This window comes from Molothrus aeneus, chromosome 2, assembly GCF_037042795.1.
Source record: "Molothrus aeneus isolate 106 chromosome 2, BPBGC_Maene_1.0, whole genome shotgun sequence".
NCBI lineage: Eukaryota > Metazoa > Chordata > Aves > Passeriformes > Icteridae > Molothrus > Molothrus aeneus.
The window spans coordinates 53,269,079-53,288,212 of NC_089647.1; the positions used below are offsets into that span (position 1 = coordinate 53,269,079).

The 19,134-nt window shown below is 42.9% G+C and overlaps 2 protein-coding genes across 3 annotated transcripts; both read right to left on the reverse strand.

Moving 5' to 3' along the window:
* Positions 1–1,307: 1,307 nt before the first annotated feature.
* Positions 1,308–5,574, reverse strand: KCNRG (potassium channel regulator). The gene is made up of 2 exons (XM_066544963.1): positions 3,417–5,574; positions 1,308–1,575 (listed from the first exon to the last, which is right to left on the reverse strand). The coding sequence occupies exons 1-2, from the start codon at positions 3,992–3,994 to the stop codon at positions 1,323–1,325; spliced, it is 831 nt and encodes a 276-aa protein (XP_066401060.1). The 5' UTR covers positions 3,995–5,574; the 3' UTR covers positions 1,308–1,322.
* TRIM13 (tripartite motif containing 13) lies at positions 4,195–11,929 on the reverse strand. Of its 2 annotated transcripts, none has more exons than XM_066544962.1 (2): positions 11,719–11,929; positions 4,195–6,819 (listed from the first exon to the last, which is right to left on the reverse strand). In XM_066544962.1, exon 2 carries the CDS (start codon positions 6,814–6,816, stop codon positions 5,587–5,589), a length of 1,230 nt encoding a protein of 409 aa, XP_066401059.1. In that variant the 5' UTR covers positions 6,817–6,819; positions 11,719–11,929; the 3' UTR covers positions 4,195–5,586. The 2 variants fall into 2 exon arrangements, with proteins under 2 accessions (XP_066401059.1, XP_066401058.1); XM_066544961.1 differs by lacking the exon at positions 11,719–11,929 and adding an exon at positions 11,559–11,643.
* Between the last annotated feature and the right edge of the window lie 7,205 nt (positions 11,930–19,134).

Consider the following 19,134-nt stretch of genomic DNA (forward strand, 5'->3'; position numbering starts at 1 on the left):
CATTTTAAAACTAATGAAAAGCCAGATCTGACTGGTCAGCCAAGAAAGCCCAAACTGGTTCTCCTGAGCTATTCTAAGCCTTGGGAAGATGGTGCTGTCTCAAGATGCATCAAAGGAAATATAGGTTGGATAGTAGGAAAAAGTTTTTCACGGAGACTCAACGTTCTGGAATGGTCTGCCTGGGGAGGTGGTGGAATCACCATCCCTGGATGTGTTTAAAAACAGATTAGATGTGACACTCGATGCCATGGTTTAGGTGAGGTGTAGGGGCATGGGTTGGACTCAATGATCTTTAAGGTCTCTTACAACCTAGTCATTCTGTGAATTCTGTGTTTTACCAGCAACAAAACTGAGATGCAACTAATGAATCCCTGAAGTTATTGCTTTCTTCTTTCTCTGCCTTGATGGAAGGACAAAAGATTCTTAATTTATAAAATTTCATTAACTTACCTCTCAGTACCTGAGCTAATTTTGGCATCTCTACAAAGCTTTGCACAGGACTAACAAGGCTCTTAAAGCCACTTCTGCTAAGCCTTCCAACAGTGTTGTACTTAACAAGTGCTAAAAAATCCTTTGCACTACTTTGTTTGAAACTGTACAAACTCTTTCATCTGAAGGGCTGTTCATCACATTTCATCCTTTTTGTGGTGAAAGCACTAAAAATTAACTGACCTTCTGTTCACAAAGATCTTTATAATTTAATTCTCAGAACCAAAGAGCATCTTAATACCACCAGAGTGGGAGGAGAGGACAAGAGACAGTCACACGTTATTTCACAGACTTCAGTGATGGCTTTCACAAAGCCACACAGCAGCACAGCTCGGGATGTTCCCCTCCCACTGCCCTCAGCCAACTGCAAGAGAGTCAGTGAGTGGAAGCACTAATCAGCACTAATGGAGTTTGCATTCCTCCCCCAGCCACTTCTCCTAACTGTTGGGATGAAAGTTGCATCATCTTCATGTATTACCCTGTTTTTAAAATCTACTAGCAGATTAGCACAGAAATAAAAACAGTTTTCTGGAAGGGATGGCTGATGCTTTGTGAGTCTTCATGTAAATTTTAGCCACAGAGAAAAAACAAAAACAACTCTTGGAATTGCTGAAATCTGGTCCACAAACCCAGTATTGAATCTGGGCTTCTTTTACTTAAAGAGGGTAGAGTGGTAAAAGGCAAGAAAGCAATTTTTCCCCCTAAACACTTGAAAGAAAATGTGTTTGTTCCCTCAATAGCTGCAGTTTCAAACATGCCAAAACAACAAAAAGAAAAGGTCACTAGTGCTGACACATCCCTCTTCTATATTCAAAAGATGGAAGGAAAAGCCCTTATTTCCCTTTCTGTACTTGGCTTCTCCTTGCCTGTGCTACCCCAGAGCTCCCTGGGGTTTGGTTCACCATGATGGCAAGGCCTGCTGCCCTCTTCATCCTTTCAAAAGTGTAGCATTCAGCCTTCTCTTCACTGGGGACTGTCCTGGTGCTTATGAGGCGAAATCCATCTTTGAGCAAAGTGTCAAGCAGCAGGCCTAGCACGTTAGTACCATTAATCAGCTTTCTCTTATCAGGCTTTATGGAAACATACCTAAAATCAGAGGGGAGAAAAAAAAAGGAAAAAGCAGTTACAACACACTTTAACTACTTTACAGCACAGATCAGCCCAGCTGCACCGTGCTTACAGCAACCAAGGCTCCAGATATTTTTTTCTTCTTTTAAGGATGACTGGACTCTTTCCTTCATTAAGAGTAATTCTCAGTTCATCCAGTTATGTGCTGGGGAATAAGCACTTCCCTTTCACACCCTCCTCCACCACAAAATTTACTTTCTTAAGAAATATCTGTGACAACCCCCATCTTGTCTCAACAGAGAAGGAGTAAGCGGCAGGCTCTGAAATGCTGCAAGTTTTTCAGGTAAGAGTAAACAATGGACAGCAGAGTCACATTCACCCCAAGAGCATCACTCTCCAACACACAGGATCTCTCGCTACAAACAGTGACATTTATTGCAAAGTTACCTTGTACAGCAGGTCGTGTGGTAACAAATATGAAAATCATTTTCACATGGCCTCAAATGATTTTATTTGATATAAAGTACAGTGTAAGAATCAATCCAGACATTCTGAGGAGCAGAAGTCAGGTAAAAATACTATTACAAAATGTATAAACTGACAGGTGAAACTGTTCCACAGTCCACAGCCAAGTACACCAAACATTCATGGAAAGCACAAGAAAGGCAAAAAAGTCCATGTCACCACAAAGACTAAGGAGATAGAAATTCAGCAAGGCAACATAATCAAATTTTACTTATTTCATTACTCAAGATCAGCTTTTCTATTGATCTGCAAAGGGAAATTTTTACCAATTCTGAAGAAATAAATGAAAAAATCAGAAATATTTTCCCCACTACTTAAGTTGCCATAACCTACTCAACCAATTGCTAGTCCATTAAAACTAGTAATATGTTACAAAGTTAAGGTTTGGCACACAAACATATATATTGCTTCACAAATGCAAAGTAGTTTTTATTCTAATTGTTTAGCCAGAGAAAGCTGGAAGAAAGACAAACTTTATTTTCTTTAAAAAACAATCAAAAGACTGCTGTGTTGGTTCATAAATTCAAATAGAATATTTTTGGAAATATTTCAATGAAATTTCCATAAAATTCCAGATGTTCTAATAGCCACAGAGGACAAATTAGGTTAACATTTTCTTATACAGTAAGAACATGTCTCTATACAATAGAGACATCCAGCAAAAGATAGTTTAAAAAAACCTAAGTAGTCATTAGAAATCAATACGGCTATCACAAAAATTACTGATACACAGTTATCTTAATAAAAACAGAACCTGGGTCTGAATTCAAAGAAAATCCACTGTGAAGCATATAGTTAATAATCTGTCTTTTCTCCCTCCCCCTAATAAAAAGTTCTACAAAAGCTTTCCAGCCCCCAAAATGCCGTCTCAGTTTCAATGAAATTTTTAACCCTTCTTGCCATTCTCTGTTTCCTGTTTTCCATATGAAAGCCTTTTGCACCATAAGCTAGTGGAGATTTTAGGCTTCCACCCAGTAATTTACTTTGTTTCCTTTGCTTCATTTTACTGTGTTTTTCATGTTCTGTGGAAGGCGATACTCTGAAATCCTAGAGTGAGTGAGGAGGAAATTGCAGAGAGAGAGAAAAACCCAAGAGCACTCATAAACAAACATCAAGAACAGTACTTTAGGAAGCTGAAGAACAGGCAAATCAGTGTAACAAATTAAACTGGCTGTTTCAGAACTAGAAAAAGATAACATTGAACAGAAAGAAGGAAACATATTTCTTTTCTTTCAGTTTCTTTAAAATGAGCTTTGCTAGCACATAGTGTGCACTTCATGAACGGCAAGTCAAAAAGACACGTCTGTAATAAGAAGTCACTCTAGGGACAGTACCTGGCCACGAACTGGTCACCAGCAGAATACTCAGTCCCACACAGAAAAACCATATCATGATGAGAGGGTCTTTCCAAAGGAAGTGGAACGAGTGGTTTCTGGGAAGGAAAAGGGCTGTTCCAGCCCTGTCCTGACTGCTGCCCTGTAAACACAGTGATCTGCTCAGCTAGTGCCTCAATGGTGGTACTGCAGGAACCAAAGATCCGGAAAAAGGCCTGCATTTTTTGGAGAGAAAAACGCACTTCCAAGATCTCCAGCCTAGGCTTCAGCAAGTGTTCTTGGCTCAGGAGGTTGGCCAGGGAGTAGAGTCCATAGAATTCTGCTTCTCTCTGCAGCCTCTGATAGTCTGAGAAATCAGTTGGTAAGGACACCTGGAGAGTCCTCAAGAAGTCCATGATGTAACTAAACAAAGCTCCATCTCTGTCCACAAAAAACTCTCCATTCACCAGTTTAAATTCCCGGTCATCGTCACTCACCATGCGTGCCAGCCTGGACTCAGGGAACTGCTGCAAGGTGGAAGCCCGGGTTACAAACCTCACACCTCCCACACTCAGAACGACCACCTCCCGACTACTCATGGCTGCCTCAGCCACTCAGGAACCACAGCTCTGTGACTTGATCCTTCCTAAACTGCAAGGCAGCTGCAAAAACCATTGCATGCTTTTAGCAAGTGTTTGGAGTGAGGTGTGGAGCAGCAACAGGATTCCCAGGCAACAAAGATGTAAATATCATGTACAATAGTTTTGTTTGCTGGGTTTGGTTGCTTGGAGACTTTGAATTCTTGGAATTTAATGTTTTATTTTTGAAATGAACAGCTTGCAAGGACTACCAGAATACAGTGAATTGACTGTCACAATTTATGAAACCTTGAGAGAGGCCAAGGAATATTCCTGAAGGATGGCACACATTGTATTTGTTTTCTAGAAATGTCAGTTCAACGTTTTCATTCCATACACTGCTGTTCACACAACCACTGCAAAAAGAGGTTAAATGTGCTTCAGGCAAGACATTTCAGTACCATATGCTCTGGAAGAAGGGCACTTCAGAGAACTCAAGCTTAAGGTTCCCTTTAAATCACTGCATCTAAAGCCAAGTCAACACAACCAGAAAATTCAATTAGCTCCTCAAACGAGATACACAAAAATACAGCAACAGCACAAGAACCTATACAAGGTTCTTCAAACACCACCAACATCCATACACCTGCTGCATCACACAACCTGTTCCAGGAATCATCCAGTCATTTTTCCTGGCTTTTGGAATTGCAATCTGGAGAGGCAGAGAGGGACAGGAGAGCAGCTGTTTTACTCGCCACCTCTGCAGGGCTAGAGCCCAGGCTGCCTTTCTGTGGCAGACCCCTGCGTGCCTTTCACTGCACTAAGTTCTTTATGTTAAGGCCAGTTTTTAAGAAAGTGTGGCTTCAGAGAAACATGGATCTAACAAAACAGCCCAGCTACCCCAACAATTTGATGTTGGAAAAGTAAACTGCAAAGTATGAACTATCTGCAAAGCACATACTATCCTGTAGCTTGGTCTTATCATTACCTCTAGAATTTATGCTTGCCCTGAAGATACATTTTTGTATAGAACATGTAATCTGAATGCACAGGGTAATTACAGTATTTGGTTATACAAAAAGACACCCCACAAAACCAAACCAAAACATATAGCTATTTCAGAGAGAAGTAACATTGTCAGATAGAAGCTGGTTCCAGAATATGAATGATGCATGCTGCATTTTGCAGTGGAAGGGCAGTCCTCAGCAAACCTGTCAGCACAGTGCCCACCTCAGTTACAACTCTTCTTTCTCTTTCCAAACGATCTCCCAGTTAGAATTTTTTTAAAACTACAATCTTTTATCTTATTCTACAATTACATTAACATCAAACTAAAGATACAGTTTGGCCCTATATTTTGGTAAGGAAAATGATTTACAGTGAGTAAAATTCCCATAATCACCACTGAAAGAAGAATCCACAAAATGTTTTTCAAAGCTCCGTTACATTTTCTGGTTTAGCAGTACTCAAACTATTGTGAACATTATGAATGTTTTGGAATCATTTTGAATCTTAGAATGTGTTCATTGGAAGTCTGAAAAGACCAATTAATTTAAGAAGTTCCATGTTTTCTCCCCCAGATCTCTCTTAATTCTTATATTCCAGCAGACACTTCACAACAGTTTATATTTGCACACAAACTGTGCAACGTTATCCAGTACAACCAACGTATAGTTTTTACACTTTTCTCTTAACAGTGAAGCTCCATCTGTCATCTGTTCCCAGTAAAAGACTGCATGATCTGCTATCTCCACGGTATCTGCCAAATAGGACAAGCAAATTGTAAGGAACTGAGATTTCCAGCACTGGAGATTGTCAATGACTGACTCCACAAAGGACATTCTGGTGACAGCAAGAATGAGCAAGAAAATAAGAGAGTTCACTATAAATCTGCGTGAAAAGAGTGAGGGAATCTTGAATTTGAAAGTGTTGCTTTCCTGAGGCAAGGAAAGTTTGTCCACATCAACAAGCTTTATTCCATTCCACTGGCTGGTATCAAAGCTCTTCATTGTGGGACTGATGTCCACAGTGGAACAAGGTAAAGGGGTTTCTTTGAGCACCTTGATTTTTTCCCTGAACTCCTGCATCTGCTGCAGAAATATAATGGGTTCGGACACATCTTTGAAGGCCTCTGCAATGTTAAAAGCCATCCGCTGCTCTTGCAGAATGGTGTTCAGTTTATTGATTTCCGGATCATAGGCCTGCATCACCGCAAGCTTCATGGTCTCAAAGTCAGACAGAATCTCATTTCGCTTCTGCTCCAGTGTGTGCTGCAGCTTCTCGAAGAACTCCTTCACTTTGTCAGAATCTTTCGTCAGCATCTGCAGAGCTTTCCTCTTGCTGGTCTCTAAGGTATCCAGCCGTGAGAGGGCATCTCCACAACGCCAAGTTTCAAAGCCCTGAAACAAGGTTTCAAAAGCCCGCTTCTCCTGGGAGTAAGCTTCTTCAATGGAACAGAAAACATGCTTTGTGTGGTCACCACGGGTGGCACAAACCCCACAGATCAGCTGCATGTCTGTCCTGCAAAAAATGTTAAGGGGTTGCCCGCTGTGCACTTTGCACACAGGCATTTTTGGAGTTACTTTGATTTTGTTGTACTTCTCCACGATACCTTTCAGGGAATAGTTGACCTGCAAGCTGTTGACTCCAGTGACAGGAGTCTCCTTTCTGCATGTGGGGCACTTGAAAGGGGATGGCCTCCAAAGCACATTCCGCACATTTCCCTCAAGAATTCCTTCCAGACACTTTCTGCAAAAATTGTGTGAACAGGGCAGGACACGAGGATCGTCAAACAGGCTACAGCAAATGGGACAGGTCAGATCTTCCTCTAAGAGCTCCATCATGTCCTAGGAAAGAGAAAAAAGATAGTAACAGAACTTAAAAAACTTATTTCTCCCTCAAGGAGACTATACAAAAACCAATTTCCATCTGAGACACATTTCAGTGAGAAAAGGCTGTATTTTTTCCTCCAGAATCCTTAAGACAGAGCCTCAGCTGCGTTTTTGCAGCCAGTCCCCCTTAGCTGTGGTACCTGGCCAGCAAATGGCAGGCACGAGAATGGTGCAATGCTCAGGCAGAACCATTTTTTGGACTCTCAACTAGAAATGCTGGAAAAGAACACTTGCCAATCCCACCAAGGATTCTTAAAGAACATACCTCATGTACTCACAGTAACAGTGCAAGACTTACATCTTTCCTTGCTGATGCAATACACAGAAATGGGATTTGCACAGAAGATACACAACCAATATAGTCTGCTAAGATTTGATTGCTTTCTACTTGCTCCACTCACCCAAAGCTCCCAGTTTCAACCCCTCGCACTGGTACTGCAGACAATACTAAAAGTGACTGAAAGAGCCCTGTTGCAGTGTCTCTTCTGCTACAGAATACATAATGTGTCTTTTTGCTCTACTTGCAAGGCCAAAGGAGAGTCACCACTCACTTCAAGAATTAGCTTTTCTCTTGCTCCTGCAGTATTTTTAAATAACCAACTGAATGTGCTACTATTGAGCCATTCAGCACCAAGTCAAAATACTTCAAATAACTTCAAATAACAGCCGCCCATAATCCTTGATAATTCATCATGAAACAAAACTGTGAAACATTTTTGCTCATCTGCAATCCATTCACACAGCATTCATACCCCAGTAATTTCTTTCTGTGGAGAGAACCTACAGGAAGAATATTTATCATGTAATCCTTCCTACTGGAAAGTCTCAGTGAAAGGATCCAGCGCACTGCCCTCCCCCCACCTCTAACTAAAGCCAAGTTCTCAGATGCAGACACCTTGTAACTTACAGCATGCTCTAAGAAAACAAACAGACAATAAAGACCAAAGTAGGTGATAGTCTGTATGATCCAAAGCTCTCATACACTTTGTTTTGAGCTGTAATTAGAAAGATGCTTCCCTTGCATAAATTCCTTCCGTATTATACAACATTTATTCATATATATGTAATAAAATTCCTCTTATAAATTGAAAGACATCACAGAAAAGTGCATCAAAGTACTTCACGTACTGCTGTGACATCAAGGCGTGTGAATGAGCTCTTAATTAGTTTTTATGTAATTTCTAAGGTTTCTGTCCCCTCAAAGAAATATGAAGCGGAAAACATGGGAGCCAAGAACAGAGCTGCAAGGGAAGATCCACGCTGCATAGGAGACAAGAAGAGTTATAAAAACAATACTACTGACCCAAGGAAAGCAAAGTTCACTATCAGGATGAAAAGTGAGGTCAGTTCTGACTTTCCTTCACAAAAGGACCAGTAAGACTTCAGAGTAAAAGCTATTCCTGGGAAGTGTAAGCAAACCTCCCATGCTTTCCAAGTGAGGAGGAGGGATTGTCACAACCTGAAAATTCAGTAGAACGTCTCAGTGGGCTGAACAAAGACAGCAGCCCAGTGTCAGCGAACTCTTATCCTTTACTATATAGCCACCTTAACTCCCACAGCCATCCTGCTATTTAGTTGTAGAAGTGTTGGCTGACAAGCTCTTGACTTTTACAATGAACTTTACCAAGCTCCTGACTCTCACAGCAAACTTCAGCACAGAGCAAGGGGTAAAGTCCAAATGCTGGGATAGAATAAGAGAGGAGAGAGTAAAGAGGGAAAATGGAGAAAGTGAAGGAAAAAGACAACCAGTCCTTAGATCCCGCATTGGTCCTGCCACTCTGTACGGTCCAGATCTGGGATCAACAAAAGCCTGGGACCAATCCCTCCCTTTTACAGTTTCTCTAGGGCACATCCCTTCATTTTTTGTGCCATTTGCTGCTGCTGGCACATGCACAGTGAACCCTTAGAGCCCTTCAGGAAATGAGTGGGGGGGCTGGGGGCCTGTGGTGCTCTGGGACCCCCCTTTAGTGAGGTGCCCAGGACTTGGCCCTTCTCTTGCTGCAGGACCCTCCTCCCAATCCCAACTTTCCTGTGACAGCATGACAGTCAGAATGCTTGAGACAACCATGCTTATGTGCTTATGCCCCTCCACATATTTTCTGTGCTTGCTGGAAAAAAGAGACTTTGGAAAAGTTGCCAGCTTTTTTACTCAGAACTAAAGTCAGGAGGCAGAAGAAGCCACCACTACAACTGGGGAAAAAGTCCTAGAGAAAGGTCTAATAACTCTAACTAATGGGTTTCCTGTAAGCCCACAGATCCCATTCAGAAACCTCATTTTCTGTGAGGAGAATGTAGTTTTGAAGCACCTCTCACGCTCTCAAAGCAACATTTCTCTTCCATCTTTTTCCTAGTGGTAAAAATAATGGGATGACAGGAAGATGGTAATTTCATCCCTCCACTCTTGAATCTTCCTTTTTGTGAGCAGCTCTCTCTTTCCAACTTGTACTCATGGCTTTTAGCCACAGTAGCAACAAAAAGATCAGTTCTGCTCATGTGCTAGGAGGATAATAACTACAAAACTAAAATGACAGTTTTCCATTTCCAGTAAATGGAAATGCACAGGGCAGAAAATATTTGCTCTGGTCCATCTCCTTTACCAGGGAAGATTTTACTTCCCAGTTAGGGAGCTGGAAAAGCAACTTTGCATGCCTGACAGCAAGAACTGCAAACCAATGCAGAAAATGCTTACTGTAACACTTTCCATCAAAATTGCAGGACAAACACTGAAGATTTTCACACCTCCTAAAAATACAAAAAACATACACAAAAAGTCTTCATGATCCAACTAAAACTGTCCTGTTGCATTTCAGCCCCACTTACTGAATTACATAATTATGCTTCATAAATCTAACCATTTCAAAACCTTTATACAACATCATTAAAAACACTGGATTTTTAAAAAATAAATGGCCAGGCCTACAAACTTCCTCCCCTCCCCCTCTTACAACACCAGAAATGCCAAACCAAAAATACTGAAGACCTGTATGACTGGTTGGACAGATTAACTTCTGTCTTCTTTAATTTCAGACAGTAAATTGTCTGTGGATTGAAACATCCCTTAGCAACCTGGTATTTGTGTGATGATTTCAACTTTTCCACTGGGAATTTCTCTGTGTAACGTCTGACCCAGGTTTGGGTGGCCCTGGAATTCCCCACTTGTAGCACACGAACCAAAAGCATCTCTGGGTACAAACCCAACAGATGTCACCCATCAGAAATAGCAACTTGCACAGTTTTATCATTAGGAAGAAGAATGACAAGCAACATCAAACCATAAAAGCAAAAACAACCACACTCCAGACAAAAATTAATTTAGCATGCTTCTCAGCACAGAAGTTGGGTTTATCAGCCAGCAGCATGCTGAAAGTGAAACCAGAATTTCACCAGGCTTCAAAACAACCAAAAAGATAACCCCTGAATTACAAGTTTCCTGCAATGGTGTGTAACTGTTCTAAATGAGACTTGACTAAGTGAAGCTACATTTCTACAGGCAGTTGAGCTAGTCAGGAGAGGTCACATCTCCCTTCCTTGGCAAGGACCCTGGTCTGTGTTAGGACCCCTATGAGCAATTTCACCAGCCTACTGTCAGAATGGTGTGTTGAATCAGCCCTATAAAGAGTCCCACATAGAGGGGAAGGGAGATGGAAGATCCTCCTTCCAGCAGCTATGATCTTAACCCTGTTCACTCCACTGAGAGAAGCTGCAATCTAATGGAGGGTCATTGTATACATTTTATTGGGGAACACCTGATCTCCATGAGCAGTAGGTAACATAGGATCATAGAATGTTAAGGAACTGAAAAGGACTTTGAAGATTATCTAGTCCCAACTCCCCCTGCCATGGGCAGGGACACCAACCACTAGACCACGTTGCCAAAGGCCTTACCCAACCTGGCCTTGAACACTGCCAGGACTGGGGCATCCACAACCTCCCTGGGCAACCTGTTCCAGTGTCACTGCTCCCACAGTAAAGAATTTCTTCCCAATATCTAAACAAAATTTCCCCTCTTTCAGTTTGTACACATCACTCCTTGTTCTGTCACTATAGTTCCTGATGAAGAGTCCCTCTCTGCCTTCCCTGTAGACCCCTTTCAGCTATTGGAAGGCTGCTATCCAGACAGCCAAAAAGACCTGGGTAAATTGCCCATGCTTCAAACCTGGTATTTCATGGCTAAAGGTTTTTCCAGGAGCACCAGACGGATGCAATATGTCCAGACTCTCCAAAGGCAGGAAGGCCGGAAGAAATAAGCGATTTGCGCTCAGTGCATTCACAGCCCCATGAACACCGTTTCACCCCCAGGGCTGGCCGGTCTGTCGAGCGCAGGGGCTGCCCCAACGCTGGCCCCGCGCTCATCCCCATTGTCCCTCGACCTGGCAGAGGTTCCCTTGCTGCTCCTGCTTACAACCCCCCTCTCCAATTCCAGCGGGGAATCGCCCCTAAATGACGGCACTGCAGCTAGCCGCCGGCCCTGGTTTCCGCGGGGGTCTCAGCGCTCTGCCGCGCAGCGCAGCCCGGGGCAGGGAGGCCCTGCCGGTCCGCCCGCGCCCCGCCAAGCCCCGCGGGGATGGCGGCTGCCCGCGCCACCGGCGCTCCGGCCGCGGCCGCGGCGTCCCCCGCCGCCTCTCACAAAGCCGCGGCCTGCGCTGGCCCGGCCGCGCCCGCCCGTCCTGCCGCCCCCGGGCCCCGCTACTCACCATGGCAGGCGGGGGCCCGGCGCCTCGGTCACTCGCACGGCTCGCCGCGCTCCCGCCCCGGCCGCCGCCCGCCTTCCGGGCCCGCCGCTCCCGCCCCGCCGCCCGGCCCCGGCCCGCCGGAGCGACCGGCCGGGAGCTGCTGCCCCGCCGTCCCACCCACCTTGGCCCGCGGCCGCCGATCCAGCCCCAGGGCAGGAGCTGCTGCGGCGCTTCCCTTCCTCCGTTTGCCTGCGAGTGGCCGGGAAGGCCTCCGGAGCTGCCGGGAGAGGGCCGGCGGTGGATGCTGCTTGCCTAAGGCGGCGGCCGAGGCTGCAGCCTGTGCCTCCGCCGAGATATATACGGGTTTCTGTTGTTTGTTAACTCTGTTAAATTACACTTGAGCCTGCAGCTCACAGGCGCACGTTGCACAGCCTAAGGAGGGGCGCTGCTGGGTGACAATCCTGCTGGGGATCTGCCACCTTCCGAAAGCACTTATTAAAAGAAAACATAATTTGAGACATATTTATATATTTGTATATACATAAGACATAGCCTTATGTGCTTCATAAAAGGAGAGTGACTCATTCTTATTTGCTTGAACACACTGGTTATACCGTTTCCAGCTGGTGAATCTCTTGGAGATTTAACGTGGCCTGTAAAACCAGTGCAGCTTTTCCACAAAACACTGACTAGTCCCAGGAAAATGGAGCAGAAGAGATCCCATATCCACTTGAAAGAGCATTCTAGTTACAGGACTATGAAACTGAATCTGGAAGTGCTGAGATGTCAGAGGACCTTTGTCTGGGTATCTCTTTTGCAGTTCTGATAGTTCTCAGTTAACAGGTCTCACATCAAAGTAAACTGAACTTTTTTCAAGCTAGACTTTGTGAAATACTGCATCAAAAGCTGTTCTCAAATGTACATACTCTGCCTCTCCCCTACTCTGCACCCACTGCAGTCCCATCACTCATCAGCACTGGGGAGACTCTTCACCTCCAGGACTATCCACTCAAGGAACATCACAAATTGGACTGTATTTCTATTAAATGAAGCTCCCTTGCACATCTGACATATTTCTTCTCATTATTTAGGAATCTGGATCTTAAAAGCCATTCAATAACGTTACTGAATTATAAGGTTATGCTTCCTCAATTCACTGCAGTTACTCCTCACCTTCTCTCCTTGCTGCCCCACCCAAGCTGGCCTGCCTGCTTAGCTGAACTCAATGGGAACAGTTTGACCAGGGACAAGCATTTTTGAAAATCCCTTTCAGAGTGCTTACACACTGAGGCATTTCTTCCACTATCCACTGGAGAACAGCCCCAGCAGGTAGAGTTGCAGCACAAAAGCAACTGAGACCTTCAGATGTATTTCAACATCCTGCTTGTTTCTAATTGTCCAGCATCTTGTTTGCTGTTTATTAAAAACAAGTAATTCCAGGTAGTTTCCCTCAGCCACCTAAGCTGCTTTCAACTGATATCCCAATGCTTGTGCATTTACATTTGCTGAGTACTCCTTGTCTACACTTACCCAACAGCTCTTTTCTATCAAAAATTTCTGGGTCCTATTAATCTTCTCTGTAATTCTATGGTTAAAGATTAACAACAACATGGCATTTTAGATTTCTCACTCATTATTTCCATATATTTTTTGTATAACATTTTCCCCCAATATATTTTTAGAGTATGTTTTATTTTCTATTTGTTCTTTGGGCTGGTCTCCTTATGAATGAAGAAGGAGATGAATGGGTGGAAGAGTGGTTGCCTGCCCACCTGGGATAATGCCTCTTCATTAGGTCCACTTGAAAATGTTCTTGTCCCTCCTTGCCTTTGATTTCTTCTGTCAAAGAGGAAAGCTTAAACTTCTGGGCAAACATAGAGCAGGGTTTCTGTGCTTGGTGCACAGAAACACTGCCTAGCCAGCACCCTACTTAAGTGTCTCACGGCTGTCCTGAGCATAATCAAATTGAATTTGGTCACTCTTCTATTTCTTATCTGAGTCACACACAACCGTTTTGCACACTTACAAGTCCATCTTTCAATACTTTTTAACTCTGCTTCAATAGCAGCACTTTCAGTAGCAGTTTGTTTGTGATCTTGCATTCCTGCATCCAAGAGCACAGTGTCTTCCCAGGACAGCATCAAAGGCTAGTTGTGGAAGCTTCAGAGAAAAGCTCTGGCTGATGGAAAAGAACATTTGTAGATCTGTGGAGTAATACATAAACAAAGCCAAGGGAAATCTAGGCTCAAAGGAGAGGTGCAGCTTGAAAGGGGGTGTTAGGATAAATGCCACTTAGTTATGGGAGGGTTGAAAATACAGGGGTAGAAATTTGGAAGGAATTATACAATAGTGGTAATTTCCAGATTTTCAAGAGAAGCACCATATTTTTTGTAAGACAAAGGGCATTCATCTACTGTCGTCTTTAAACTATAGAGAGAACCCAGATCATGGCTCTTCTAATAAACACTATGCCAGGAAATTTCTGAGACTGAAGCTCTGAGTTGTGGTTCAGTCAGCTACCTCAGAGCTGACAGCTACTACTCCCCTTGTCTGTCCCAGCTCTGCCAGCCTCTGCAGATGCTCTACTGAGCTGATTCCACCCACTCAGTCAGCAGAAAGCTATTCTCTTTTCTTTGTTGAGGTGAGTTTTGTGCTGATTCAACAAGTTCAATCAGCCCAATGCAAGATCAGACAATCACCAGGTCTAACGTCAGAAGAGTGAGGAAAAGAGGAGTAAGATTTTCCTCATCCAGTGGCAGCAAGCCATTAACGTGACTCAGGTTGTAACAGGTAACTCTACCCTGACAGGCAGATTCTCGGGGGGGTTAAGCCAAGCCAAGACTGTGCTGCTGGCAAAAGTCATCATTCCATCCTTTCCCCTTTCCTTAGTCATGCTTTCCTGATGCCTCCTCTCTGCTGGCTACGACACTCATGCAGCCACATGTTAAGCCAGATCAGCTTGCCAACAGAGCTGAAAGCTAATCCAGTTTACAAAAAAAAAAAAAAAAAAAAGACAGAAAGAAAAAAAAAAGAAAAAGAAAAAGAAAAAGAAAAAGAAAAAGAAAAAGAAAAAGAAAAAGAAAAAGAAAAAGAAAAAGAAAAAGAAAAAGAAAAAGAAAAAGAAAAAGAAAAAGAAAAAGAAAAGTTTCCAGCAGGATCAGTTTTGGCAGCCAGCTGATCCTGCAGCAGAACAAACACCAGTGCCAGGATGAGCCAGTGAGAGGACCTGTTTTGGTGGCAGCCTGCACACACGTCAGCATAAACCAGAAGTGCCCCCACAGGCTGTAATTTCACAAATGCTTCCAGCCAGCTATTGCCAGCACTGCTGCCAAAAGTAACACAGCCTTGCCCTCGGCCACACCAGCTGCTCATTCCAGGCTCCAGGCACCCGCTGCGCTTTGCTGGAGGAGAACTGATTGATAAATATAGCTGGAGTTAAAAGCAGTATTTTTTTCCTCCCAAATTTGTATTCCACATCAGTAAAGCACCTCTGAACCAAAGACCTGTTGGATTTTAATTGTCTCCTGGGGTGAAGCTCCAGGAAAAGAGGTGAGTTGAGGGCATTTTACAGTCTTATCCTTGGCTGCAAACCTGCCTCCCCACTAAGGCTTCACGTCCCATTACAGAGGTGTCAGACACACAGAATACACTCCAGCTTCAGGACAGAGACTTCTTGAAGGACTCTCCTTTATTCAGCTGTGCTGAGGTAAGCATACTCTCAATCTGAGGTTGATAATATAGTCACTGTGGGTACCTAAATATGGACATGAATCTGCAAGAGCTTAGAGCAGCTTGATAAGAAGCTACCACAAGATAACACAAATAAATAAATTATTCAAAACAGCTCCACATATCAAACACCTTACTGACGTATAAATGTTTCACAACTATATTGTATCTAACTACATTTCTTTTCAACAGATACATCTGGACTATATAAAACATTCCAAACAAGGGATCAGAGAAAGCAGTTCCTTGTTATTGTTCCATAAAAGCTACTTTTAATATGGATTGTAGAAATACCAGGCATTAAAAATCCATGAAGGATCATCAGCAACTGAAATGATCAACTGCTGTTTTGAGGTCTGAATTTCAGAGTCTGCCTTGATATCTGCAGGGTCTCTGCTGACCCTGAAAAGCTCTGTAGTTTTGCCTACAGAACTTTGACCTACAGAGTTAACTAATATTCAGCACTTTGCCAGATTTTTCTGCAGAGGGACGTGGGGGGGAATCAATGATGAATTCAGTCAGCTCCTTAGCGAAATCCTATTTATTTACAAAGAATGTACAGCCACGTCCCATTTCCTTGCACGCAGAGGAAGCAAATGGGAGGGAGAACTGTACAGCAATCCAAGTTTGCTGCTCCAGCCAGGATGCTTGCCCAGAAGAAGCTGTCCATTGGCTTTTTCTCAGGGCCAAACACCACTGCTTCTCCCACTGTCTGCTGGCTCTTGCGTGGTGTTTCCGGTCCCGGACATGCACACAGGCAAACACAGCTGCAACCAATCTGTGCTCTTGCTGCTGCACTCACAAGCAGTCCCTAGAAAAGTCTCCCTCACTTTCCCCAAATTAGTGCTTGCTCATTCAAGTTAGCTCATCTTAGCACCACTTGGCCATGCACCCCTGTGCCATGGGCAGCAGTTTCTCATTTTTAGCTATCTTATGCCATAAAAGAACTCAATTGCTCCTTCCTGAACAAAGCATGGCCAGTGTCCCTGTCAGTTTTAATGAGGTTTGGGATTGCCTATAGATCAAAGCTCTGCTCCAGTGGGTTTTGCTTGTATTGCATAAAGAGGAAAGGAGAAATGACCTCCAAAACAAAGAGAACAAAAAGGAACAAAATTAATTTCCATATGTAATTTCTTCTATGATTTGGCAAGCGTCATATTAACTGTGTAAAACAGAGGCTTTCCTACAGAAAGTTAATCCTCACAAGAACTACATTATGGTGAAGATTTCAAAAGTACAAGCACAACCTGTTTTTCATCTGAGACCTTGTCTGTATCATCTTCCAAACCACAGACCTGACCCTGGGAGTGGAAGGACGGCTTTCAATAAACAAACCTTGATTTTCCAGTCCTGCACCATCATTTACTTCTGTGCAAGTTGCATGGAGACATTACTAAATCCATTCCAACATACATAATAACTACTTTTTTACATTGGTTTTCACAGGTGTAAATGCCTCCACAAAGAATGTGGCAGCGGAGAAGCAAGTCCGATTGGTTTCTACTTGCAGGACAAAGAGGAATTATATCTCTGAGAACAGATTAGTCATGTTGTAATGTGTGCTGCCACAATGGGAGAGAGCTGCCCTCTCCTGCAAATTTGGCATATCAGGGAACCTTTCTGAAACACACTTGTCTGAAGCCAGTAGATGTACTTTGCAGGGCTAATGAGAGACAGTTGTATTTTGTGAATGAAGCTCTAAGCCAGAGAATGAAACAAATAAATGACCATCATTTTCCTTCAGCAGGTCCTCCAAATAAGTCTGCATTTATGAAATGGATGGGAGTGGTTGTGTTCTACTAGCATGGTTCCCAGACAAAATGTTTCTGCTGCTACTGTTCAAGGAAATAAAGTTAAAACACTGCAAGCAGCAAACATGTCTAGGCATGCTGAGCATAATTTTGCATCCAGTGTGGGAGGGTCCAAAATACTTGGCCACCCCAAGTGAAAGAAATGAACATTCAAGTAAGGCAAAAGCTGAATTAACCCTTGATTACCAAGCACAATTATACTTCTAAATATTGAAGACAAGATCTTCATTTCTTTGTGCGCTGTAAAGCTTTTGGTGCTCACGCACTCTATAAACAGCCTGACAAGCACATTTACAAATACAGTGCTATCCTGCTGCAACTGTTCACCTCATCCTTCAAGAAAGTCATTTAGAGCTTAAATCTCTAGCTAAGTTTTCTTTTTCTTTTCTTTTTTTTCTTTTTAAAACTATATTAATGTTTATCTTTTAGCATTTACTGTAACAAACCCACAGGCAATAAAAATCCCACAGAGACTTAAATGAGACTAAATTTGTGAACAACAAGCTACCAGTAAGAATCCTGATGCCCTCCATATGAAATAAATAAACATCAGTTTCCATCTAATATTTACTTCTTGAAAGTTCAGGACTAATCCCATTTGGCATATTTTAAGGAAGTGAGCTTTTGACCCCAAATGTTTATGGGCTGTAACAGTAAGTCCAATAAAAAAAAAAAGGAAGAACATTTTAGAGCTGCTCCTAAAATCAGATTGGTTTTACGCATGATTTTGAGAAAGACAGCACTTCACCTCATGTTTCAAGTAAAAGGGGGTAAGTGTGACTGATACAGCCCATCCAGACCAGTAAGAGATTTGTGGCTATGAAAGTTTATTTTAACAAGGATTTCTGAATTAACCCCCTGGCCCCCACAAGACAGATAACATAGTACCACATGGGTTACATTACTTACATCATACTTTATACTGTAATAAAATGTTAAGGGAGCTTTCTAGGTGAAATGCCACATAATAATACATTGAAATAATGAGAAACAACAATTTCACTCCAAACTGGTTTGGAGATAAAGAAGCCTTCAGATGAAAATAATCAAATTACCTGCTATCTGCAAAACATTTTACGTCAGCAGCTCATGGCACATTTATTTGATATTTTTCCGTAGATAAATAAAAATGTGAAGTGGGCACAGGTAAGCTTCTATAGCCATGTTATCAATATTTACTGTGTTTGTTGGAGCCCAGTTTGTGGGTCCTGTTCTGGATGCTGTGGGTACTGTAGGAATGCAGAAATAGACATGGAAATGCTTGTGTAACCCAAAGACCACAAGTGATGTTACAGCTTTTTTATTAGGTGGTATGTATTCTACCTCTGTGAGAGGGACACAAAGCTGGCCTCAAACTGTGCTTTGCAAAACAAAATAATAAGTGCAGTGATAGCACAGTGTAGCACTCATGGCAGTTGAATTTGAGTAAATTTAGGAGAGGTTTTGAGCACATGAAGAAGTACTCTAGGAGCAAAGTGTACTTCTTCAAACACTTGGGGTTAAGACTCAGAGATGGAAGGGCAGAGGTCTGAAAAAGAAGGAGAGAGTTCAACTCACAGGTGCACCTGCAGGCCCAGTTGTGTGTGAACCTTTCATTTCGGTGAGCCACGTCTGAGTTTTCCAAAAATTAAAAAAGAGAAAGGTGGAGAGGGAAAAAAATGAAAAAGGACATAAAATAAACGGGGTTCTTTTTACTTGGTGCCAGGAATAACTGAGCAGTAAATTTCCATGAAGGAGTCCCTTCCCACGTGAGAGGTTCGTTGATGCCATACGTACCACCTGCCCATCATAATCAGTGTCCTCTTTTTTTATATGTGCATATATGCATAGATACATTAATTATCCTTTATATGCATGTACCTACGTACAATACGTCCTTTAGGAGGCTGCGCCGGTCGCCTCACGCCACGGCGACAGCTGCGGAAAAAAAAGATCAGCAGGGGCTGCACTTGTTGTCCACTAGATTTTAATTACCAGAGGAATGACGCGGCGCAATAAAAAACCGTGCCCGATTTTTTTTTTTTTTTCCCTAATTTAATTTCATTTCACTTTAGCCC